This window comes from Muscardinus avellanarius (assembly GCF_963383645.1).
Source record: "Muscardinus avellanarius genome assembly, chromosome: 18".
Lineage (NCBI taxonomy): Eukaryota > Metazoa > Chordata > Mammalia > Rodentia > Gliridae > Muscardinus > Muscardinus avellanarius.
Window position 1 is genome coordinate 45139922 of NC_137804.1, and position 25548 is coordinate 45165469.

Below are 25548 nucleotides of genomic sequence, written 5' to 3' on the forward strand. Positions count from 1 at the left end.
TATGATAGAAAATTTTTTATGGGTACAGAAAAGGAAAAAGATACAGATAGAGAAAGTATAGTTAATTTTTATTCCTTGGGGTGAGACGTATTTTAGAATTTCCAGCCACTCTATAATTTAGTACCTTTGACAATTACATCTATCAATAAACTCCTTTTTCATAAAGACTGAGTTCTTTATTTTTTGAAACACAGTGATCAAATATTTATTAGGTTCCAACATGTCAGGTATATGGAAATGAGTGCTATTCTCCCCATTTCAATTAGGGTGCATGTGCACAGAGTTTAGAGATAATGTATATGCATTCTGCATATTGCAGCAGGTCAATAATGTGGAATCAATGAATCCTCATTTTCACCTGGGCTTGGTGGCACACTATTGTAACCTCAGTACTTGGGAGGCTGAGACAGGAAGATCACAGATTGTTGCCAGCCTCAGCTACTTAGTGAGGCGCTCTGCAACTTAATGAGACCCTGTTTCAAAATAAAGAATAAAACATAGTCCTGAGGATGTAGCTTGGAGGTGGAATGTTCCTGGGTTTCATCTCCATACCACACACACATAAAAATGTTCAGTTTCTATCTTCCAGAGGGCACTGTCTCCTCTACTGGAGCCAAATACGAATACTAGTCTCTGTTCAATATGAAATTTCTTAGTGTGTTATTATAGAAACATTATTACTTGACCCACTTCAGGAATACCCTTGATGGTACATCTCAAAATAAGAAAGAGGATATACTGAAGTTGGGTATGGTGATACACACCTGTAATCTCAGTCCTCAAGAGGCCAAGACAAGAGGATACTACTTTCAAGGCCCACTTCAGAAATTTATCAAGGCTTTCAGCAATTTAGCAAGTTCCCATTTCCAAGTAAGAAATAAAATAGGACTGGGGGGTGTAGCTAGGACATAGAATGCCCCTGGGTTCAATCCTCAGAGGATACACGGAATATTCCTAATATTGAGAAAGAGGATACACTAATTATTATCAAAAATGAGAAAGAGGATACACTGATTATTACTAATATTTTATTGGGACAATATATGTAGGTAATTAGTAGTATAATTGTACATGCCTCAACTGTTGAACCTACCCTGTATGCATGTATTATATACAAACTCACTTATCTGTGGTATGAAGAGGAATAAAACTTTTAAAATATTGTCATAATAATAAACTAAAAATTAGATGTGTTCTCCACGCAGGTAATTTTGAACACCAGTTAAAGCATAGGGAGACATAAATCCATATGTAAACTAGTGCCTCTCAGGATAAATGTGGAATTATGTTTTATATTACTTGGAGAAGTTTTATGTGCTTTCTAGGCAATTAAAAAAGTCTTGTCAAGCATGATGGTGCATGCCTGTAATCCCAGTACTTGGAAGGCTGAAATAGGAGGATAGCAGGTTCAAGGTCAGCCTCAGCAACACAGTAAGACTCTTAGCAACCTAGTGAGATCCTGTTTCCAACCAAAAAGAAGCTTTAAAAATATCTAGGGGTATAGTTTATTGGCATAATGCTCCTGTGTTCATTCCCAGTAACACACACACACACACACACACACACACACACACACACACACGCGTGCACGCACACACACATGCACACAACTCTTTGTAAACACGTGAATCAATGCTGACATGGAGACACTGACAGGAAAATGTATTCATCTCATTCATGGCAGTAGTTGCCTTTGGGGGACAGGTACACAAGACAATATAATCATAGAGAGATATAAAAAGTCAAATTCCATTGGGTAATGGCTAAATGGGTGGTGTGTACATGTATACCTGTTCTATCTTGTACCCCATTAAGATGTATGACTACAATGTACCAATTTAAAAAACAAATTCCATAGGTAACAATAAATATATGTATTAAATATAATTTTTCTCTGATACATCACTGATATTTTAATACAGGCAGCAAATATTGACGTCAGCAAGAATTACTACTTACAGGGTGCTTTCAAAATGCCAGAAAATGTGCAACTTTTCACAGCTCTCATGTAAGAATGAGCCACTAAGAACTGCACACGAAGATATGATAATTAAGTTGATTTGGGTTTGTGACAAGAGTATCTAGATATATTTTTAAAATAAGCAAATATAGCCGGGCGTGGTGGTGCACGCTTGTAATCCCCGCTCTTGGGAGGCTGAGACAGGAGGATGGCACAGGTTCGAAGCCAGCCTCAGCTACTGAGTGAGGCTCTCAGCAACTTAGTGAGACCCTGTTTCCAAATAAAGTATAAAATAGGTCTGGGAGTGTAGCCTGGAGGTAGAAAGCCTCTGGGTTCCACCCCCAGTACCACCAAAAACAATAAAAATTAAAAATAAAATAAGCAAATAAATGGGTTGATAAATTAGACTGAGAACCACTAATCTATGATATCTGAAAGAAGTTTTAAAAGAGTTTAGCTTTTAAAAAGTGTTTAGCAGATAATAAAAAAGTTAAAGAATAATAGATTAACTAGAAGATAACTAGCAGCATTTTCTTATTATAATCTAGTCATTTTAATTTGACTTCTAACACTGAGAATATTTATAAATATTTTAAGTAATTTTTATAGACTTGTCTTCGAATAAAATAGATGTGTTCAGCAGCTTCTTAACTTCCTTCAATGAGAATGACTCGTTTTGTTAAACAGAGAAAGATATTTTTAACCTCTATTCTGACTTAAATGAGTAGGCTGTATCTTACTGTGACCATGGATGGACATGCTTTGTGTAATATCCTTGGTTTTCTGATGTTACTCAGTTGAGTATCTCTGCCGTGTGTGAGGATAAGAGGTGTTCAACACAGAATTCAACAATAAAAAATTCTAGAAAAACTGAGTCTATCACAAGCCAGAATTATTGCTTAAAGATCTGGAACACCAGTGTGATTATGCTACATAAAAATACTTGAATTCAAAATATATATATAGTGTGCAGATTTCTCTTTTTTCTTGTGCCCACTGCCTTTTCTTTCTTTTTTATTATTTTATTTATTTATTTATTCATTTATTCATTTATTCATTTTGGTGGTACTGGGGTTCCTGGAAGCCCCACTGCCTTTTCTTTCTTTTTTATTATTTTATTTATTTATTTATTTATTTATTTATTTATTTATTTATTCATTTATTTATTTATTTATTTATTTATTCATTTATTTATTTTGGTGGTACTGGAAGCCCTTCTACCTCCGGGCTACACTCCCAGACCTATTTTATACTTTTTTAAATTTGGAAACAGGGTCTCCTAAGCCAGCGCGGCTGGCTTTGAACCTGCGCGATCCTCCTGTCTCCGCCTCCCAAGTGCAGGGATTACAAGCGTGCACCACCACGCTGGGCTTTTTTATTATTTTTTATTGGTGCATTGTAGACATACATCTTAATGGGGCATAAGATGGTAGAGGCATACATGCACACAGCACTCATTTACCCTTCCCCAATTTCCACCCCATTCCCTCCCTCCTCCCTCCTCCCTCCTTCTCATGTTTGGCTTAATGATTGACTTTGATGTGTTTATAATGTACGTCTACCTTTTCTTTCTTCAAAGGTGTCCCAGCAACAAAAAACTGCAAAATCTAACCCGTGTCTCAGAATTCTATCTCTTGGTCCTCTCAGAGGGTCCAGAACTGCAGCACGTCCTCTCTGGACTCTTCCTGTCCATGTACCTGGTCACGGTGCTGGGGAACCTGCTCATCATCCTGGCTGTTGCCCTGGACCCCAAACTCCACACCCCCATGTACTTCTTCCTCTTCAACCTGTCCTTAATTGACATCGGCTTCATCTCCACAATGATCCCAAAGATGATTGTGGACCTCCAGATTCACCGCAGAGTCATCTCCTACGTGGGCTGCCTGGCACAGATGTCTCTTTTTCTCATTTTTGGGTGCATGGATGATCTCCTCCTGACGGCGATGGCCTATGACCGGTTCGTGGCCATCTGTCACCCCCTGCACTACTCAGTCATCATGAACCCTCGCCTCTGTGTCTTCTTACTGTTGATGTCTTTGTTAGCTAGCCTCCTGGACTCTCTGTTGCATGATCTGATTGCCTTAAGGTATCCCTTCTTCAAAGGTGTGGAAATCGCTAATTTCTTCTGTGACCCTTCTCAGGTTCTTAATCTTGCCTGCTCTGACACCGTTAGCAAAAGGATAGTCATGAATTTGGTCGTTGCCATCTTTGGTTTAATCCCTATCTCAGGGATCTTTATCTCTTACTATAAAATTAGAACTCTGTTCTAAGACTTCCATCCTCAGGGGGAAAGTACAAAGCCTTCTCCACCTGCAGTTCTCACCTGGCAGTTGTTTGTTTATTTTATGGAACAGGCTTTGGCGTGTACCTTGGCTCAGTTGTTTCACATACCCCCAGAAACAATGCAGTGGCCTCTGTGATGTACACAGTGGTCACCCCCATGCTGAACCCCTTCATCTACAGCCTGAGGAACAGGGACATTAAAAGGGCCCTGAGGAAGCTCTATAGCAAGACGGTCTAATCTCAGTCCCAGCCGCACCCATTTGAAATGTGCTTTGAAAAGTACAACCAAAGTAAACATCTACACAGACATGTTCACCATGCCTCCTGGGTCACAATAATTTGTAGTTTGATGTCTTTACTACTCATCGTAGAATGGTGGTAGGTCAGGATCTGGGGGTTGCAGGAACCGGATGATCTTTAAATGGGAGTTAATCTTCGATTTGGGAAGATTGAAGAATTTCTGGAGATGCATGTGTTGATGAGTGCAGATCGATGGGGAAGGTTACTTCTGAGGCAGGAGCCTAAGAAGGTACCAAAGCTTTCTCCATCTAGGCCTCATTTCCTTTAACCAGGCTCTCCACCAAATGCATGTTACACATGGGAGCAGTTAGACGAAATTAGGCTCAGGAAAACCCTGAAGCCTAACCCAAGCTTCCGCACCTACTGAACTTCAAGAACCTGTCCTGTCAATCTAGGCTATATGATCTGTATGCTGACCCCATTATTTCTTACTTAAGATATTTTAGTGATGGATGACTAAAGTTGACATTTCATGATCAGAATTAGGGTCTGAGTGAGTGTGGTGGTGCATGTCTATAATCCCCGTACTTGGGAGGATGACACAGGAGGATTACGGGTTCGAGGCCATCTTTAGCAATGTGATGAGACCTTGTATCAAAGTAAAAAATGATAAAGACTGGGGGGTGTAGCTCAGAGGTAGAATACCCCTGGATTCAATCAACTTGGTGTTGCAGAAAAATCTAAGAAATAATCATGAACCTATGATAAGTAATTCACATTTGTGGTATGAAGAGACACCAAAAGATTTGATGTTGTTATAATAATAAACTTAGAAATAGAACTACACTCCTTTCTCAAATTAGATGCTTGCAACAATGAGAGCATTTGCATTGGACACACGTACTTCCCAGACAGAGTTCATCTGAATGTGGACGCAAAACCGGGCATTTCAGGACCAACTGGATTTTACTGAGGGGTGTAAGAAAAGATAAACGTAAAATGAATATAAAGTTTCATTGGGGGGAAGTTTATAATAAATTTCAGGAGATAGATGATTGCGATGGTTGAAAGACAATGTAAATATAACCAGCACTGAGATGTTCAGGGGTTAATACTGAAGTGTGTAAATTGTAGAAAGCTTCAATAATGCCGGTGAATGTACATCATATATGTGAGAGAAGTTCCTTCTTTCTCCCTCCCAGCCCCCTCAGTTAGGCTGCCTTACTTTCTCATCTATGGTTTCTCCTTCTTCGTCTACAGCTCCTCCTATGACTCTTTTTCTCTCTAGCGTCCACTGGTTCCATAGTTTGGCCATTATGAAACGTGGGGATCTCCCTAATACGTGGAAGCCAGGGAGAAGATGGGTCATAGGAGGAGCTCTAGACAAAGAAGAAGAAATATGAACGAGTAAAGGAGGGAACCTGAGGGGGAGGGGAGGGGAGAAGTGGGAAATTCCCTAACGTACATGATGTACGACTGCAATCACCAATTTTAAAAAAACTGAAATCATATCATGTAAGGCCGGGCGTGGTGGCGCACGCTTGTCATCCCCGTGCTTGGGAGGCTGAGACGGGAGGATCGCACAGGTTCGAAGCCAGCCTCAGCTACTTAGTGAGGCTCTCAGCAACTTAGTGAGACCCTGTTTCCAAATAAAATATTAAAAAGGTTTGGGAGTATAGTCCGGAGGTAGAAAGCCCCTGGGTTCCACCCCCAGTACCACCAAAAAAAAAAAAAAGAAATCATATCATGTATTTTCTCAGACCACAGCAGAATAAGACTCTAAGTCAACAACAACAGTCCCAAAGATGATAGTGGACATTCAAACTCAGAGCAAAGCCATCTTCTATGCAGGCTGCCTGCCACAGATGTCTGTGTGTGTGTGTGTGTGTGTGTGTGTGTGTGTGTGTGTGTGTGTGATACTAGGGATGGAATCCAGGGACATTCTACCTCCAAGCTACACCCTCAACCCTATTTTTTATTCTTTATTTTTGAAACAGGGTCTCACTCAGTTGCAAAGAGCCTCACTAAGTAGCTGAGGCTGTCCACAAACCGTGATCCTCCTGTCTGAGCCTCCCAAATGCTGGGATTACAAGCGTGCCCACCACACCTGGCCAGATGCCTCTTTTTCTTATTTTGGGGTGCAGGGATGATCTGCTTCTATCTGCAATAACCTTTGATTAACATCAACAAAGTGTGCTTTCAATATGAGAAAAGGGCAATTTTGTTCATATTTTATTCCAATAAAAGTGAAGATGGTCATTTTCAATATGTTCCACTTTAAATAAATAAATAAATAAATAAGATGGAAAATATATATGGATATGTAAAGGAATATAGATGTGAAATAAGTGGATAGTACATCTCAACTTACTCCTACAAAGAGGGAGGGCCTAAACCTTTGTGGACACTCATTTTCTCCTACACAATGTGGGAAGTCCTTAGAGACGGGGAGCGTGGACCCACTTGGCTAATTACGAGCTCTGTGCACTGAGCTCCTGAGGCCATATCATCACCAGCAGCCAGTCTGGGCTGCAGCCGCGCCGTCGATGCTTTTGGTCCAGCGAGCTCTGTGGCTGTGTGTCCTTCTGTGGTCGTCTGCCTCGGGACCCTTCTGTCTGACAGTACGCCCACCAGAACCCCTCAGACAGAGCCCGGGCCTTCTCTGCTGTGCAGCAGGCATGGGTGGGTCTTGGACTCTGCACTCCTGGGTGCTGGCCCAGCAGGGAAGCAGCGGAACCCAGTAAGTGCAGAGGAAGCTCCTGGCTGTGGCAGGCACTCTCGGAAGAGTCATTTCCTCATGCTGAGGAAAGACGTCTCAGCCTGGAGGGAGGGGTGGGAAGAGTCAAATATGAAGCTTCAGCTGCGGGTAGAGTGCAATGCGCGGTTTTGCTTTTTTTGTTTGTCAGAAACCTTTTCGAAAGCTTGTTCTCCACCCTGGCTGGTTTTACTCCCCACAGAAGTCTCACCCACAGAAGCACAACTTGGGTTCTTCTACAGTGTTTTGTAGTCAGGTGTGGTGGTGCAGGTCTGTAATCCCAGTTCTTGGGAGGCTGAGACAGCGCTATGTCAGATTGGCAGCCAGCCTCAGCAATTTAGTGAGGCTCTCTTTCAAAAATGAAAGAATAAAATAGGGCCGGAGGTATGGCTCAGAGTTAGAACGTCCCAGGGTCCAATTCCTAATTCCACATGTTTTGTAGTCAGTGTGGTGATGCAGGCCTGTAGTCCCTGCACTTGGGAGGCTGACTGCAGGTTATTTCCCCAATCTATGGATAAGTAAGTTGCCAGATGATCTACAAAACTTCCTGTCCTGTTCTCCTTTGCTTGACAAATAACGAGCCAGAGTTTCCTTCATGTAGCTGCAGTGAGAACTAAAATCCATGTATCTACAATGTTTTTGTTTTGTTTTGTTTTGTTTTGTTTTGTTTTTGGTGGTACTGGAGTTCCTGGAAGCCCTTCTATCTCCGGGCTACACTCCCAGACCTATTTTTATATTATTTTTTTTACTTGGAAACAGGGTCTCTTAAGCCAGCGCGTCTGGCTTCGAACCTGCGCCATCCTCCTGTCTCCACCTCCCAAGCGCGGGGATCACAAGCGTGCGCCACCACGCCTGGCTTATCTACAATATTTGACCAGGAAGTCTACTAAGTAGAATTAAAAATGATGGGACTAAGACCTGAGTGTTGTGGATTTCTTTGGTGCTAAAATCCTAAGGCATATTTTTGGTGGGTTAAGATCAGGAAAACAATGGAGCCGTATTAATAGGCCACAGTATATCACATAATCAAGAGGGAAAAAAAGCAGTGATTTATGGCTGTGATCCCAGTTCCTGGGGGGCTGAGACAGGGGGATCACAGCCTTAATGCCAGTCTCAGGAAGTCAAGAAGCCAATCAGCAACTCTGAGTGATCCTGTTTCAAAGTTTAAAAATACAAAGAGCTGGTAATGTAGAATGGCCTTGGGTTCACTCTCCAGCGCCAAGAAAGAAAACAGTGAAGACTCCCTTGTATATCAGATATTTTACTGATACTCTAAAAGTGCACATAAAATAATCCCGGATAAATTTAACTACTCAAGGTGTTTCTCGTCTTTTACTGCTTTTCAATCATCTTCAGGGACACTGTACCCTGATTTTACATTTGTTGCCAGTATTTAAATAAGATTTGAAGTCCCTAAAGACACGCATACTTGCTTGACGTTACACTACTTTTACAGGATAAACTGTATTCCACCAAAGGAGGAAATGAGTAGAAAAATTTTCAAAATGATAAAACTCCTACGAGATACATGGCACAGAAGCATGTCTCCTCATGTGAACCACAAAAAAAAACTTAATTTAATGGTCAGAGACTGCAGCCCTTACACTGTGTTTTGAATTTTCTAAGACAAAGGAATTAGTTCCAGGGCCTTATCACAAAATAAAGTGTGTTCAATTGCTTCTTGATTTTGTTTTGTTATTCCACATTTTCTTAATAAAGAAGGCTGTTACTTACTCCCTGTCTTTTCTCTATAAGACTCAGCTGTATTTCACTGGGATCATCAGCTCTTTTCTCTACTTCTTTTGAATTTCTGATACTATTCGGTTCAATGTTTCTAGGCTGGTTATGGAGCAAAGCAATAAATAAAGAGTCGTGAGGACAGGTTTTCAGTGATGAAAATGATTGTTGAAGGTGTGGGGACGTCAAACGTCAAAACTTTGATAATGATTACTGAAATTCACGTGTGTCAGGTGTGCATTTATATATTTCCTTTTTCTCACCCTCTTTTCTTTGGCAAAAGGTGTCCAAGCAGCAATGAATCACAATATATGACTCAAGCCTCTGAATTCCAACTTATGAGCCTCTCAGAGGACCCAGAGCTGCAGCCCGTCCTCTCCGGACTCTTCCTGTCCATGTACCTGGTCACCGTCCTGGGGAACCTGCTCATCGTCCTGGCCGTCGGCTCCGACCCCCGCCTCCACACCCCCATGTACTTCTTCCTCTGCAACCTGTCCTTGGCCGACATCTGTTTCATCTCTACCACTGTCCCAAACGTGATTGTGGACATCCAGACTCGCAGCAGAGTCATCTCCTACACGGGCTGCCTGACACAGATGTCTCTTTTTATCATTTTTGGATGCATGGATGACCTGCTTCTGACGGTGATGGCCTATGACAGGTATGTGGCCATTTGTCACCCCCTGCATTACCCAGTCATTATGAACCCTCGACTGTGTATCTTCTTAGTCTTGTTGTCTTTTTTTGTTTAGCCTTATGGACTCTCAGGTGCATAATTTGACTGTCTTACAATTTACCAACTTCAAGAATGTGAAAATTTCCAATTTCTTCTGTGACCCTTCTCAGCTCCTTAATCTTACCTGTCCCGATACCTTCACTAACAATATTTTAAAGTATTTTTTTAGTGCTATCTATGGTTTTTTCCCCATCTCGGGGATCCTTATCTCTTACTATAAAATTATTTCTTCCATTCTGAGACTCCCATCCTCAGGTGGAAGGTACAAAATTGTTTCCACCTGCGGTCCTCACCTGGCAGTTGTTTGCTTATTTTTTGGAACAGCCTTTGGTGCATACCTTGGCTCAGCTGTCTCACATTCTCCCAGGAAGGGTGCGGTGGCCTCCGTGATGTGCACAGTGGTCACCCCCATGCTGAACCCCTTCATCTACAGCCTGAGGAACAGGGACATTAAGAGTGCCCTGTGGAGACTCCTCATCGGATAGTCTAACTTCAAAAATGGTGGAATCCGCTGCAGCGCATGCTCATAAACGCAGAAGCAGTCGGGTGTGGTGGCGCACACTTGTCATCCCAGCATTCAGGAGGCCGAGACCGGAGGATCGCGGTTCACGGACAGCCTCAGCTACTTAGTGAGGCCCTCCGCAACTCAGTGAGACCCTGTTTAAAAATAAGGAACAAAAAAACAGGGCTGGGGTGTAGCTTGAAGGTAGAATGCCCCTGGGTTTCATCCCCAGTACTGCAAAAATAAATAATAAATAAATAAATATAAGTAAATAAACGCAGAAGCATTGAACATCAAGTCCTGTTAATCCTGCCTCCTCAGTATCACTACGCCTCTAACTTCTCACCGTGTTTTATAGTAGAATGGATGGAAGCAGTGTTGTGAAGGGGAGTTGGGGAAATTTTCCAAATGAAAACAAAATTTCCTTTGGAAAGGTGGAATGTTTCTTAAGGTGAATTATGGGTGTAGTTTCACAACAAGGTTAATGTGATCATGCCTCTGACCTATGCACCTGGAAATAATGAGATTTGTAACATTTTGTCATTTAAATTTACCAAAATAATAGGAAGACTACAAACTAATTAGGAACTATCAGGATGTTAAAGGTTATGTGTTTCCTCTCCTTTGTGGAAGCAAGAGAGAAAATAGAAAATAAAAGGGACTTCAGATACACGAGGAGAGGTACCAGTAGAATAGTGAGGGGGGATTCGGGGATGGAGGCAGGGAGAGGGAAAGGAGGCTTGTTAAAGGAAACAACTCAAATAATTCTATGTTTATATATGAAAGTGTTGCTACCAATCTTACTACCATGTACAGGAAGAAGCAGGTGGGCTCCCAGGGAGGGAGCCACACCAAGTGCTGTGTGCATGTTTGTATAAATTTGAACCTCACTAGGAAGTGTAATGATAATGACCCAATAAAAGTCTATTAAAATAAATAAAGGCAAAGAGGATCAATGGACAGTACAGCGGAGCTGCTTTGTTAGTAGAGGAAGAGCTAAACAATTGTGACGTTTAATTTCATCTCTTCTTCCACCATTAATGTGAGGACGCCCTTAGTGTCGTGGCGGACTGAATAAGTGACCTAGTTTGAGCCCTGCGCCTTGCGCTTCCAAGGTCCTCTAGCAGCCAACACCCAGCCTGTGCCTGCAGCCCTTCAGGTGATTATTCCAGTCCGCAGATTTCTGAGGCGGCCTCCCATACTGCTGTCTGCATTAGGGCGCTCCTAAGCAACACTCCGTTCAGATGGATCCTGAGGCCAGAGTTTGAACCTTCACTAGGCTGCACCTGGGAGGGTCTTTGCTTATTTCCTTACGTTTTAGTTGGTGAGGGTCTTCTCCGCACCCATTCCCCCTCAGCTAGGTCCCTTCGTTTGCTCCTCTGTGGTTCCTCCTTCTTCATCTACAGTTCTTCCTATGACCCTTTTTCTCCCTAGCTTCCACCTATTAGGGAGAGTCTCCGACTTTTTTCTTTTTGTGACTGGCTGATTTAGCATAGCGTTCTTCAGTTCCATCCATTTCCCCACAAACGATGTATTTTCCTCTTTGTGGCTGAGTAAAATCCCACCGGGTATAACCCCACAGTTTTGTGCTAGGTTTTTACACAAGAAAGAGTGAGCTGTGTTTTAAGTAGATGTCTAGATTTTACACCTGAGGCATCTTGCTAGGAGAGTCCTGACAGACCATCCCCTTGCAAACCCAGCCAGCCATTCAGCTTTCTCTGTCTCCTGGAGAAGCCCCTTTGTTCACCTTGCTCTTCTCGCTGGGACTCCTGGTAGATCCCTGGGCTCACCACTGAGTGACACCCGCTGCACGTACTGCAGAGAGGACCGCTCAGATCCCAGGAAGAGCCCCCACAAAGCGTGACCATGATGCCAGCTCTCTCTTACCCCTGCCCACAGTGCCCCACTGCCGTCCACGTCAACCTGCCGTCTTGCCTTCAGCCCGCTGAGTCTCACATGGCATGTGTGGTCAGCTCTTGGTTTTACTAAAACTGGAAAAGCCTGCAAATGTGTCTCAGATAGATTTCTGATTGACACTCCTTTACCTCGGCTCCAACCTCCTTACAGGTACAGAAATGGAAAAGGTAGGATACCATTGACTGACACTGAAAATTTGGCTTTAACTCCTAGGCATTATCTCTAAGGGTCCCCAGTGTTATCTGAGGAGGTTTGTAGTTGTGACGACTGCAGAGAGACGGGTTAAACAAATGATGGCGCCAGGTGTGGAGGTACATGCAGGTAATCCTAGCTCTCGGGAGGCTGATACAGCGGGAGCGCTTGTTCAAAGCCACCTCGGCCACTTAGACCCTCAGAAATTCAGTAAAGATCTCTTTAAAAAAAAAAACAAAACAGGATCCTAGTAATAGCTCAGAGATACAGTCAGTGCCTCTGGGTCTGGGTTCAACCTCCAGTACCAAAACAAAGTCCCCAGATAATGGATTCTCCATAAGTGATTAATAGACAATGGATATATAAAATAAGGAAAAAACACGAAATATCAGCATTACTAATAATGATAAGTTAGTTTAATCTTACATGATTCCACCAAAATATTCTTGATCAAATATAACTCTTTAAAATGTCTGTAACAGGACATTTCATTTTCTTCCCTTACAAGTATATTCTGTCCATTTAGAGAAGAATGGCTAATTCATTCCTAATTCCCCAGTGCCTACTTAAATATCAAAATGGAACCGCCATATGGCCCAGCTATGTGACTCCTTGGTGAATTTCTAAGAGAATTACAGGGAGAATACTACAGTGATACATGCACAGCAATGTCTGTAGAAGCACAAATCACAGTAATCAAGTTATGGAAACAACAGAGGCATCTGGCAAAAGATAACCAGATGAAAAAATGTATATGCAGAGGATGAGCAGATGAAAAGATGTATACGCATACATACAATGGAATTCTACTCAGCTATAAACAACAAAACAAATTGTCCTTTGCAGAAAAATGTAAAAATGCGTGGAACTAGAGAATATTATGATTAATGAGATAAGCCAATGGCAGAAAACCAAGGATCAAATATTTTTCTTTGACATGTGAAGAAAATAGGAAACCAGGAGATTTCCAATAAAGGAGGAGGGGGGCTAGAAAAATAGTAAATGGGGCTGGGGGAGGGAGTTGGGAAGTGGATAAAAGGCATTGATGATGGGAACAACTTAAATAATGCTATGCCCATATATGGAGGTGTCAATACCAATCTCATTAACATATGCTGGGGAGGGCTGGAACAGGTGGTATTCAGAGGGAACGACATCACATCCTGTGGCACGTATGCTTGTATCACTTTCAACTTCACTCTGCTGTATAATTACAGTGCACCAATAAATATATATTTAAGGATTCACGCTGAAGCACAGTTTAAAATTTACATTGCTAGCCGGGCATGTTGGCGCACGCTTGTCATCCCAGCATTCGGGAGGCTGAGACAGGAGGATCGCGGTTCGCGGGCAGTCTCAGCTACTTAGCGAGGCCCTCTGCAACTCAGTGAGACCCTGTTTCAAAATAAAGAATAAAAAATTGGGCAGGGGTTGTAGCTGGGAGGTCGAATGCCCCTGGGCTCCATCCCTAGACCCGCAAAATAAATAAATAGATAGATAAATAAAATTTACATTGCTCCAGATTCCAATGGTTTTTGAAAATTGTGTTTGTCATTAAGTTTGTTTTTCCTTGCTGATTGGATTCTATATTTAAAAATAGCAAAATGATTTAATTTATCAAATTTCGGAGTTTCATTACTAGGTGATTTAACTAGAGTGGAGATGGACATCATTCTCCACACGTGTATTAAGCAGTATGAACACCTATCCTTCAAATAGTAGCAGGTCAGTGCTACGGGGTAAAATGTCCATTTTCCAATCCCTTCCAAGGGAGCTGTGTCCTCTACTGCAGCCAAACATAATTGCTGTTTCAGATGCCAGATGAAAGTTTTTGGTGACTTTATCACAACTGGATTATGAAAAACAGATAAGCAGGGATATTTTAACACTGTAACTTCAGTATAATAGGATATATTTGGTGATGACTGACTTTTATCTGACATCAAATGCAGGTTTTCAATACCAATGTTGGCTATGTATCAATTGTACAAAGTATAGAAAATGTTCTTTATGAACACAGGATATGGAAAGTCACATGTGTATAGAGTCACATGCGCTATATAGTGCCACAGCATCGCATGCAGATCTTGAGAAAGCTCGGTCAGGGGACCCGCAACGGCGTAGGTCCCCCATGAAGTATGTCTGGCATTCCTTTCTTCAAAAAATTATTTTAGGATTATTTGGATTAACATGTATAATTGGAATTTTGTGCATAAGCATTATAACTAAAACTGATGGGCAGCGGCTTGTGAGAAACTCAGGCAGCAAAGAACTTTTCCTAAGGATAAAGTTTGGGCCAAAGAGTAAGTTCAAACTGACCTTAGTTTGGGCCACTGTATAAGATTGAGTTTGAGTCGGCCTTGGGAGGTGAGACAAAGCACACTACGATTATTTAAATGGCACCCTTGCCCTGAACTCTAGAAAAAATAAAACTTTTCCTGTCCTTGGAGATCCTGCTTGCATAACTATACCTTTGCTTTTCTGCCAAAAAAAAGTATAAAAATTGTAACAAATCCTGAATAAAACGGAGAAGATTGATCTCGTGTGGCAGTTCTTCCCTCATCGACCTCGGCTTCCTCTCACCAACACACGAACCTCGACTCTTGCTAGGGCTGGACCCTAGCAATATGGAGAGAGGCACCAGAAGCTTTAAAGTAGTTTCATAAGAAATAAACTTAAAGGCCGGGCGTGGTGACACGCGCTTGTAATCCTCACGCTTGGGAGCTGAGACAGGAGGATCGCGCAGGTTCGAAGCCAGCCTCAGCTACTTAGTGAGGCTCTCAGTAACTTAGTGAGACCCTGTTTCCAAATAAAGTATAAAATAGGTCTGGGATCACAGCCTGGAGGCAGAAAAGCCCCTGGGTTCCACTCCCAGTCCCACCAATAAATAAATAAATAACTTAAAAATGAAACAGTGCTCCTCCCTACAAATCAGATACTGTGGTTACCATCATGAATAAAAATAAGTATCTCTCCTTTGTAAAGGATTTAAGGATAATTTCTGTTGCAAACTCTAACAAGAAATATAGGACCTGACATTTACATCTTAGCAAGGGAGAAAACGTGTGAGATTTTGGATCCAAATTAAAGAAATAACACATTAAAAAAAGAAAATGTAACACAACAGAGAAGTGTTATTTTACCTTCCTAAGTACATGACCACCTCCCTATCCTTGGAGGAAAAAAAGAAACAAATTAGATGGTGTGCATCAGTGAAAATACTTAGTACTGGATGTGTACTTCACAGACACATTTAATCTACTGGATGATATAAAACTGGACATTTCTGGGTTTTCTGTTGTGGAATGTGAAGATAAAATAATTGTAAATGAATATAAAGACTAATTTGAGCCGGGCGTGGCGGTGCACACTTGTAATCCCCGCACTTGGGAGGCTGAGGCAGGAGGATCGCGCAGGTTCAAAGCCAGCCTCAGCTACTTAGTGAGGCTCTCAGCAACTTAGCGAGACCCTGTTTCCAAATAAAATAGAAAATAGGTCTGGGAGTATAGCCCGGAGGTAGAAAGCCTCTGGGTTCCACCCCCAGTACCACCAAAAAAAAAAAAAAGACTAATTTGAGGAATATGAAAAGTTTCAGAGAATGAATGATTGACAGAGTGTAATTAACGGCACTGAGCTGTCCGTTTGATAGCAGGGAAAATGTAGATCTTTAAGAATGTGCAGGGAGATGGATGGAACTGAAGACCATTTTGCTAAGTGGGATCAGCCAGTCACAAAAAGTTAAGAAATGGAATGCTCTCCCTAATATGCAGAAGCTAGGGAGAAAGGGGTCATAGGAAGAGCTCTTAATAAAAAAGGAAAATCTATAGATGAGCAAATAAGGTGATCTAGCTGAAAGGAATGGGAGGGAAGTGGAAAGAAAAAGCAAATGATTATTTAAAAAAGAAATGCAAGAATATAGCACCATGCAAGAACCTCCCATTCATTAAAGGAAGAACCAAAAAATACTTGCGGACATTCATTTTCTCTTCTTCCTTCATTAGTGTTAGGAAGTCCTTAGAGATGGGAAACTGGACCATTTTGGCTAATGAGGAGCTCTGTGCATTGAGCCTCCAAGGTCATATAATAGTCAATGATCATCGTGTACCTGCAGTCCTTCAGCCAGGCATCTCTGGTCCACCCTGTCTCTAGTCCCTCCCTGTACCACCCCACCCTGCTCTCTGCATCAGGAAGCTCCTTTCTGAGACTGCTCTGGCCTCGGTCCTGAGGAAGGAGCAAGGGCTTACTGGACACCAGGCAAGGGAAAGGCCTTGAATCTGCACCTGGGCCATGACCCAGCAAAGATACAGCACAAATCGGTAAGTGTGGGGTGGACATTGGGTGCAGGAAGGCCAGTCAGAAAGGTTGCTTCCTTCTCTTGAGGACAAGCATGACAATTTGGGTAGCCGGATAGGAAGACCTGAATGTGATAGTCACAGCCAATTTTTTAAAATGTGTGCTAAATATTTAATGCATTCTAGCTTTGTTTACCAACTCACTGACCCTTTTGTTTTGTTTACAAATCCTGGCCTTATTCAGTGTGACCTCAACACACAGTGTTTTTCTATCTCTCCCTACATCCTTTTCAGGACATGATTTAATACCCCTTTCTTGTGTTGATGCCATGAACACATAGGCCCTACACTTCCATTTGACATCACCTACCACATTCAGTCATTCAAAAACTAAGGCAGAGGTATTCACGGGCATCAAACGCAAAGAGAAGGGACAGGAAACAGACAAACCTTATTTCCAAGCTAAGACACATCGTTCTAAGACTCCAGGGTCCATTACAATGGTATTTCTGAGTAGACCCACTGTTTCCTATATGATTTAATGCTTTATGATTTTTAAATGCATTGATTATTTATCAGGTTTCAAATTTTGTGCACATGCCCCCACACATTGTTGCGTGGTGGGCATCAGAGTCGCTATTTCCCAGGAAGTAGTAAGACAGAGAGTTACAGGACTAAGATGTGGATTAACTCACTTTCCTTTTGGTCTCTTTTGTCCTTCACTGGAGTCAAATGGTAATCCTATTCCCAGTACAGTATACACTGTCCTGATTATTTATCATTGAAGGATAATTACTAGGTAGGTGTCAGGGATATTTTTGATTGTTAATATTAAGAAGGAGTGAATATACATGACAAAGCCTAAGTTTTCGTTGGGATACTATATGTAAGTGATTAATAGTAACTAGGAACCGCCTTTCACCTATTATGAATGGCAATGATCATTTCTGTGAAATGGAGAATTTTCATGATAATGATCTTACAGGTGGAATGATGCACTTCTGAGGTCATGCTGTGCGTCACTGAAAGCCTTAGAAACAGAGAGACATGTGGTTCCCAGAGTACTTCCTAGGCCTTTGTTGATATCAAGTAGTTTATTTCTGGGCTGGGGGAGGGAGGCAATTGGTATTGTGTTTTGTGCTAGTTACATGAGATTTGGGCACTTTGGAGGAAGTTGTTTATGGATTCATGAATCAGTCTTGACATTGAAACTTTGATAGAAAAGTGTGCCCACCAAATTTATGGCAGGAGCTGTGTTTGAGACCAGGTGTGCAAAAGAATGGAATCATACAGAAATATCGAGAACTCAAATGTCATTGGTAAATATTTGACTCTTTATTAAATGCTAGTTCTGAGGCAAATGTTATGTTTATATTTTGATAGGTGGGGAGAGTATTATTGACAATAGTGGTAGTTCATATTCATACAGCATTTTCTAAGTGCCAGGAAATCTTCTAACACAGCGCTTCTCAACGCTTGTAGTTCCTCGGTGAGTACAGTTGTTCTGTCTTCTGAGCCTGATATTTCATTGGTTGATACGAGTAAACCTGTATAAAATTAAAACATTCAAAGTGAGTTGGACATGGTGGCACACGCATATAATGACAGTGCTTGGGAGGTTGACACAAGAGGAGCGTAGATTTTTAAGCCAGACTTAGCAACTTAGTGAGGCCTCCTGAAACTTAATAAGAACCTGTTTCAAATTTTGAAAAAAGCAGAGACGCGGCTCGCCAAGCGGCCCCCGCCCGCCATCCAGGGCCCCTCGTCTCGGCCCCTCGTCTTTTTCAAAAAAGAAAAAAAAATAAGGCATTTTGGACTACTTTTAAATTTCCTTTCATCAAAATGACTTTTTTCTTATTTTTTCTTTTATTTATTTATTTATTTTATTGGTGCACTGTATTCATACATCATAATGTTTGGATAAAAATAATACTTTTGTAGACATACATGCACACATCGCCCAGTTAGCCCCTACCCGATCCCCACCCCGTTCCCTTCCCATCCCTGCTTCCCATGCTTGGCTTAGTGGTTGACATCTAGTATTATAGCAATTTATCCAATATTAACGTTGATAATCTCACATAATAAATATATGATAGTTCCGACGTTTTTCTTAATAAGGAATGCTATGACTTATTCTCCATTTTTTTCCAAAAACAAAGGTTGTATTATTTTTTTAAAGATTTAAAGAAGTTTATTAGAAAGATATAAATAGAGAAAATAGAAATACAGCCCCATGCCAAAATGGCATGGGGTGGGGGGTGGCTCGAAATGAATACATCCCAAAGGCTGTATTTTATTGCAATCAGATCATGTACTTGTTTTCTCTAATGCTTCTAGTCTTCTAACATTGTTCATTTGAGTGTTCTGAAATAGGAGTGTGTCCAAAAGAGGTAAATAACACAGAAATCAAGCAACAGCGAATGAGTTAAGAACACTGGGTATGTCGCACGTGAGAAGTATTGTTGACGGTGTTATGAATCTCCAGCATACAGCCTTATCTGTGAATATTTGAACTCAAATGTTTACACTTGCAAATGCTGAGTGCCCGCTTACGTATTTCATTTTTCCTTTCTCTTTTCTTTTTCAAAAGGTGCCAAACCAACACAGAGCCATGGAATCTAACAGGTATCTCAGAATTCCATCTCATGGGTCTCTCAGAAGACCCAGAAGTACAGCAAGTCCTCTCTGGACTCTTCCTGGCCATGTACCTGGTCACCATCCTGGGGAACCTGCTCATCGTCCTGGCCATCGGCTCTGACCCCCGCCTCCACACCCCCATGTACTTCTTCCTCTCCATCCTCTCTTTAGTTGACATCTGTTTCATCTCCACCACGGTCCCAGAGATGATCGTGGGCATCTTAACTCACAGCAGCAGCATCTCTTACACAGGCTGCCTGACACAAATGTCTCTTTTTATCATTTTTGCATGTATGGATGATTTTCTTCTGACTGTGATGGCGTATGACCGGTATGTGGCCATCTGTCACCCTCTGGACTACCTGGTTACTATGAACTCTCAGTTCTGTGGCTTCTTAGTTTTGATGTCTTTCTTAATTAGCTTCTTTGATTCCCAGATGCATAATTTGATTCTCTTAACATTTACCAACTTCAAAGATACGGAAATTTCTGGTTTCTTCTGTGATCCTTCTCAACTCCTTAATCTGAACTGTTCTGACACTTTCTATAATAACATTGTCAAGTATGTTGTTGGGATCATTTATGGTTTTATTCCCATCTCAGGGATCCTTTTCTCTTACTATAAAATCATCTCCTCCATTCTGAGAATCCAGTCTTCAGGTGGGAAGTATAAAGCCTTTTCCACCTGTGGGTCTCATCTGGCAGGTGTCTGTTTATTTTATGGGACAGCCTGTGGAGTGTACCTTGGCTCAGCCATATCCAGTTCTCCCAGCAGGAGTGTGGTGCCATCTGTGATGTACACTGTGGTCACCCCTATGATGAATCCCTTCATCTATAGCTTGAGGAACAGGGACATTAAAAACTCACTCAGGAGGCTTCTCCACAGAATCATCTAACCTCAGGACCCAGGTCACCCAATTGGAATGTATGTTGGAAATTGCAGCACTAAATATCTAGTATGTCAATCTGTCTCACCCATGATTTTGCATTTGGAGGGTTTAATTTCTTATTATATTTCATAATGCAATAGTGGTAGCTGGTGTTGGGGAGAGAGATTTGGGAGTTAATAAAATAGGGAAAAGGTACTTTGAGGGAGGAGGATCACACGTTTGAGGCCAGACCTTGGTAACCTAGTAAAACTCTATTTCAAAATGAAATAAAAGAGAGCCGGGCGTGGTGGCGCACGCTTGTAATCCCCGCACTTGGGAGGCGGAGACAGGAGGATCGCGCAGGTTCAAAGCCAGCCGCGCTGGCTTAAGAGACCCTGTTTCCAAATAAAAATATAAAAAATAGGTCTGGGAGTACAGCCCGGAGGTAGAAGGGCTTCCAGGAACCCCAGTACCACCAAAAAAAAGAAAGATAAAGAAAGAAAGAAGAAAGAAAGAAAGAAAGAAAGAAAGAAAGAAAGAAAGAAAGAAAGAAAGAAAGGAAGGAAGGAAGAAGAGCTGAGGGTATAGCCCAGAAGTAGAACAATACTGGGTTCAATCCCAGTAACACACACACACACACACACACACACACACACACGAGGGAGAGAGAGAAAGGAGAGAAAGAGAATGACTGAGATGATAAGAAAAGCTAACAGAAGCATTAAGAACAGGCAGCTCAGCGCACACTTCTCTGTTTCTTCCACCCCTGAATATCCTCCTCACTCTCCACATCCCCCTGGATGCTCGTAATCAACTCACTGAACTTGACAAGGAGACATGAAAGCAGGTATTGATCTGCCTGCTACTCAGGAAACTGGAAAGAGTTTTTAAGAAATGTACTTGAGATGTGCCTGTACATCTGAACCTCTGTTGAGGACATTCTGATGTTTCATAATTTTCATTGAAGAAGTATTTCACTGCCTTGGTTAAATTTATTACTAAGTATTTTTTTTTTACTTGAGGCAACTGTGAATGAATTTATTTTGGAGTGTGTGTGTTTGTGTGCGCGTGTGTGTGTGTGTGTGTGTGTGTGTGTGTGTGCATCACATTGGACCTCATTATGATGTGTAATTGTAATGCATTAACAAAATAATTAATAAAATTTCCAAAAACTCACAAGAATAAAATACACACCGGGGGAAATGACAATAATATCATATTACTTGAGTTGAGTCTCTTTTATTTTATTTATTTTATTTTAATTTTTTGCAGTGCAGGGGATGAAACCCAGGTGCATTCAACCCCCGAGCTACACCTCCAGCCCTATTATATATTCTTTATTTATTTTAGTTTGGTTTGGTTGTGTGTGTGTGTGTGTGTGTGTGTGTGTGTGTGTGTGTGTGTGTGTTTTGGGTTGTTTTTTTTTTCGATGTTGTTGGTGGGGTTTTTTTGGTGGTACTGGGGTCCCTGGAAGCCCTTCTACCTCCGGCTACACTCCCAGACCTATTTTATATTTTTTTATTTGGAAACAGGGTCTCTTAAGCCAGCACGGCTGGCTTCGAACCTGCACGATCCTCCTGTCTCCGCCTCCCAAGCGCAGGGATTACAAGTGTGCGCCATCACGCCCAGCTGTTTCAAATTATTTTTAAAAATAGAATGACCTGGGATGTACTCAGTAGAATATCTCTGGGCTCAATACTCACTACCAATAAGTGAATATAGTAAATTTATACAGGTAAATATTGTTATGGTTAAAGATGGATGTTACCGTTTGGGGGTGAGGGTTACCGTTTAGGGGAACAGTCCCCGGGGACCTTTGTTAGACCCCTGGAAACAATTCCCCTCAAAAAAGACCGCGGTTCTCGTCCTGAGCTAGCTAAGGATAGATGTGCAATAGCCAGGACTCTTGCTGAATATTTAAAGGAGTTTATTAAAAAGATGGAAATACAGAAGACAGTGACAGCCCCATGCCATCCAGGAGTGGCGGGGGCGGGGGTTCAAACAAAATCACCAAAATGCAGAACCCAGAATAGTTTTTATAGGCATAAGGCCCTCCATCTTGTTCTACATAACTCTGACATAGGTCAAGTCCATCCCCTTGATTTTCCCACAGACCTTCGGCTATATCCAGGTTTCTCCTTCCTGGAAGGTCATCCTCTCCCCCCATCCTAACTAAATTATCAATTCTTATGTCAACCTGTCTTTAGAATGAGGAAGCCCTAGCTCCTCTCCTCTTTCCACTTGTTAATTACCTTTAGCTAGGTTAATTTACATTACAATAGCTAGCTGCTTGCTACCTGGCGAAGCCAAGTCCTTCCTCAGGTCTACCCACAAAACGCTTTGTGAAATATATTTATTAATAATCAGAGCTTTTTCAAATCTTCCTACGCCATTCCCAATACTGGTACAAATATATTGACATATGAGATTGAGAAACCATAGTTAAGCCATTTATTTTTTTGGAACTACTGGGGGTTGAACCCATGGGCATTCTACCTCTAGGCTATACCCCCAGCCCTGGTTTTTATTCCTTGTTTAGAAAAAGGGTCTCACTAAGTTGCAGAGGCCTCACTAAGTAACTGAGGCTGCCCATGAACCTGCAAACCTGTGATCCTCCTGTTTCAGCCTCCCAAATCTGGGGTTACAAGGTGTGCCACCATGCCCGGCTGCAATCTAATTTTTTTTTTTTTTTTTGGTGATACTGGGGTTCTTAGAAACCCTTCTATCTCCGGGCTACACTCCCAGACCATATATATATATTTTTTTTTTTTAATTTGGATACAGTGCTTTTTGAATCACAAATATATGTGAGGACATTAAACAGAATTTGGTTTGTATTATACTAGAAATAATACTGTTTCTATCAGATGACCTTTATATTTATATATCATAGTGATATTCAAAGTCATACATTCATAAATGCACACAGCATCTCTTTGGTGTGTTTTCCTCCACATCCCATCCCACTACCCACTTTTTTTTACCTCTCAATGCATGATCGTGTATGTATGGAGCATATGACCTTTGACTTCATGGGATGACCTTTGACTTCATGGGATGACCTTTGACTTCATGGGATTGGCTGATCTCACTTAATATAATGTTCTCTACTTCCATCCATTTACCTAAAGATGACATAATTTTGTCCTTTTTTATGGCTGAATATGTCTCTTTCTTTTTCTTTTTTGTGCTTCTAGGAATTCAACCCAGGGGCATCCTACCTCCAAACTACATTCCAAGCCCTATTTGACTGTTGAAACAGGGTCTCACCAAGTTGCTGAGGCTGTCCTTGAACCTGTGGTCCTCCTTCCTCCTTTCTCAGTCTCCCAGTTGCTGAGATTACAGGTGTGCTCCACCATGCCTGGCTATATAACATTTTCTTGATTCATTCATGCATCAGTGAATGCCTAGGTTGTTACCATAAGTTGGCTTCTGTGAATTATGCTGTCAATAAACATGGGTATGTATGTATTATTGCAGTATTCTGACTTTAATATTTTTAAAGATACTGAGTAGCATAATTGGGCCATATAATGGTTCCACTCCCAGTCTTTGGGGATTGAAGTCTGAAACCAGGGGCATTTTATTTTTGATACAAATCCCCAGTATTTTTATTTTATATTTTGAAATAAGGTCTTGCTGAGTTTCTAAGGGTCTTGCTAAGTTGCTGAGGCTGGCCTTGAACCTGTGGTTCTTTTATCTCAGCCTCCCAAGTCCTGAGATTACAGGCATATGCCACCATACCCAGCCATTTCTAATATTCTGAAGGCCCTCTATGCTGTTTTCCATACAGGTTACACTAATTTACAATCCCCGGAACAGTGTATAAGAATTCATCTTTCTCCACATCCTCACCAGCATTTATTATCCTTTTCATTCTTGAATATTTCCATTCAAGCTGTAGTTAGATTAACTCTCCTGCAGTTTTGAGTTGCATTTTTCTTATTACTTATAATGTTGGATTTTTTCCATGTTTGTTTTACAAATTGTATTTCTTCAAAACTGGATATCCACACACAGAAGAATGAAATCTGATTTTTATTTCTCACCCTGCAAGAAAGTCAACTGAAGACAGATTAAAGAATTAGAAATTACACTAGAAATGTGCAATTACTGGAAGGCTCAGAAAACCATCTCTAACATATTGGTACCGGTAAAGACTTTCTCGTTAAGACTTCCAAAGCTCAGCAAATACAACTGAGAAAATTAATAAATGGTATGACATCAAATTAAAAAGCTTCCACGCAGCAAAGGAAACACGTCTTGATACAGAGTCTGAAGAATGGGGGGGAAATCTTTCCCAGCTACTTCTCTCGTAGAGGACCAGGAAGAATACAAAAAAAACAACATACATAAAAAACCCACATAGCTGATAAAGGATGGAAGGGTTTATGAGGTCCTGCAGAGGAGCCTCCTCAGGGCCCTTTTAATGTCCCTGTTCCTAAGGCTGTAGATGAAGGGGTTCAGCATAGGGGTGACCACGGTGTACATTAATGAAGATACTGCATTCTCCCTTGGGGAAGATGACATGGCTGAACCAAGGTACACACCAAGGCCTGTTCCGTAGAACAAGCAAACAACTGTCAGGTGAGACCCACAGGTGGAGAAGGCTTTGTACTTCCCACCCGAAGACTGGATTCTCAGAATGGAAGAAGCAATTTTGTAGTAAGAGAAAAGAATCCCTGTGATGGGGAAAAATCCAAACATGGCACCCGTAAAATACATGATAATAGTGTTAGTGAGGGTGTCAGAACAGGTAAGATTAAAGAGCTGAGAAGGATCACAGAAGAAATTATCAATTTTAACAATCCTGAAGTAGGGGAGTCGTGAGGCAATCCAGTTGTGCAGCTGGGAATCCAGAAGGCTAATCATAAAAGAAGCCAAAACTAAGAAGACGCAGAGGCGGGGGTTCATGACCACTGAGTAGTGCAGGGGGTGACAGATGGCCACGAACCGGTCATAGGCCATCACCGTTAGAAGCAGGTCATCCATGCATCCAAAGATGGTAAAAAGAGACATCTGTACCAGGCAGCCTGCGTAGGAGATGGCTCTGCTGCGAGTTAAAATGTCCACAATCATCTTGGGGACCGTGGTGGAGATGAAGCCGATGTCCGCCAAGGACAGGTTGCAGAGGAAGAAGTACATGGGGGTGTGGAGGCGGGGGTCGGAGCCGACGGCCAGGACGATGAGCAGGTTCCCCAGCACCGCGACCAGGTACATGGTCAGGAAGAGCCCAGAGAGCACGGGCTGCAGCTCTGGGTCCTCTGAGAGGCTCAGGAGGTGGAATTCTAAGACACGTGTTAGATTGTGTGCTTCTGTATTGCTTGGACACCTTTTTAAAAAGAGAGGGGGAATGGAAAATGAAAAATGTAATAAAGTCACCCAGCACTCTATATATCTTGAATTCGTGTATTCACAAGTAAAA

General features: G+C 41.8%; 2 protein-coding genes and 2 pseudogenes across 4 annotated transcripts in view; 3 read left to right on the top strand and 1 right to left on the bottom strand.

The window, feature by feature from the left end:
- The first annotated feature begins 3564 nt into the window (after nt 1–3564).
- On the top strand, nt 3565–4481 carry LOC308276415 (olfactory receptor 7E178-like; annotated as a pseudogene). The gene has a single exon. The product of its transcript is annotated as an olfactory receptor 7E178-like (transcript).
- A 4832-nt stretch (nt 4482–9313) lies between these two features.
- On the top strand, nt 9314–10196 carry LOC308276670 (olfactory receptor 7E24-like; annotated as a pseudogene). The gene has a single exon. The product of its transcript is annotated as an olfactory receptor 7E24-like (transcript).
- Nucleotides 10197–19262: 9066 nt separating this feature from the next.
- Nucleotides 19263–20150, top strand: LOC308276388 (olfactory receptor 7E24-like; the record flags this gene model as incomplete). Its single annotated transcript, XM_080715122.1, has 1 exon — nt 19263–20150. The coding sequence occupies one exon, from the start codon at nt 19263–19265 to the stop codon at nt 20148–20150; it is 888 nt and encodes a 295-aa protein (XP_080571248.1).
- Nucleotides 20151–24512: 4362 nt separating this feature from the next.
- The window catches only part of LOC308276671 (uncharacterized protein), a gene marked incomplete at its 3' end in the record, with an annotated part of 35231 nt that continues 34195 nt past the window's right edge, over nt 24513–25548 (bottom strand). The window contains exon 10 of the mRNA XM_080715494.1: nt 24513–25455. Coding sequence (XP_080571620.1) covers nt 24513–25455 — 943 coding nt within the window. The remainder of the gene's footprint in view (nt 25456–25548) is intronic.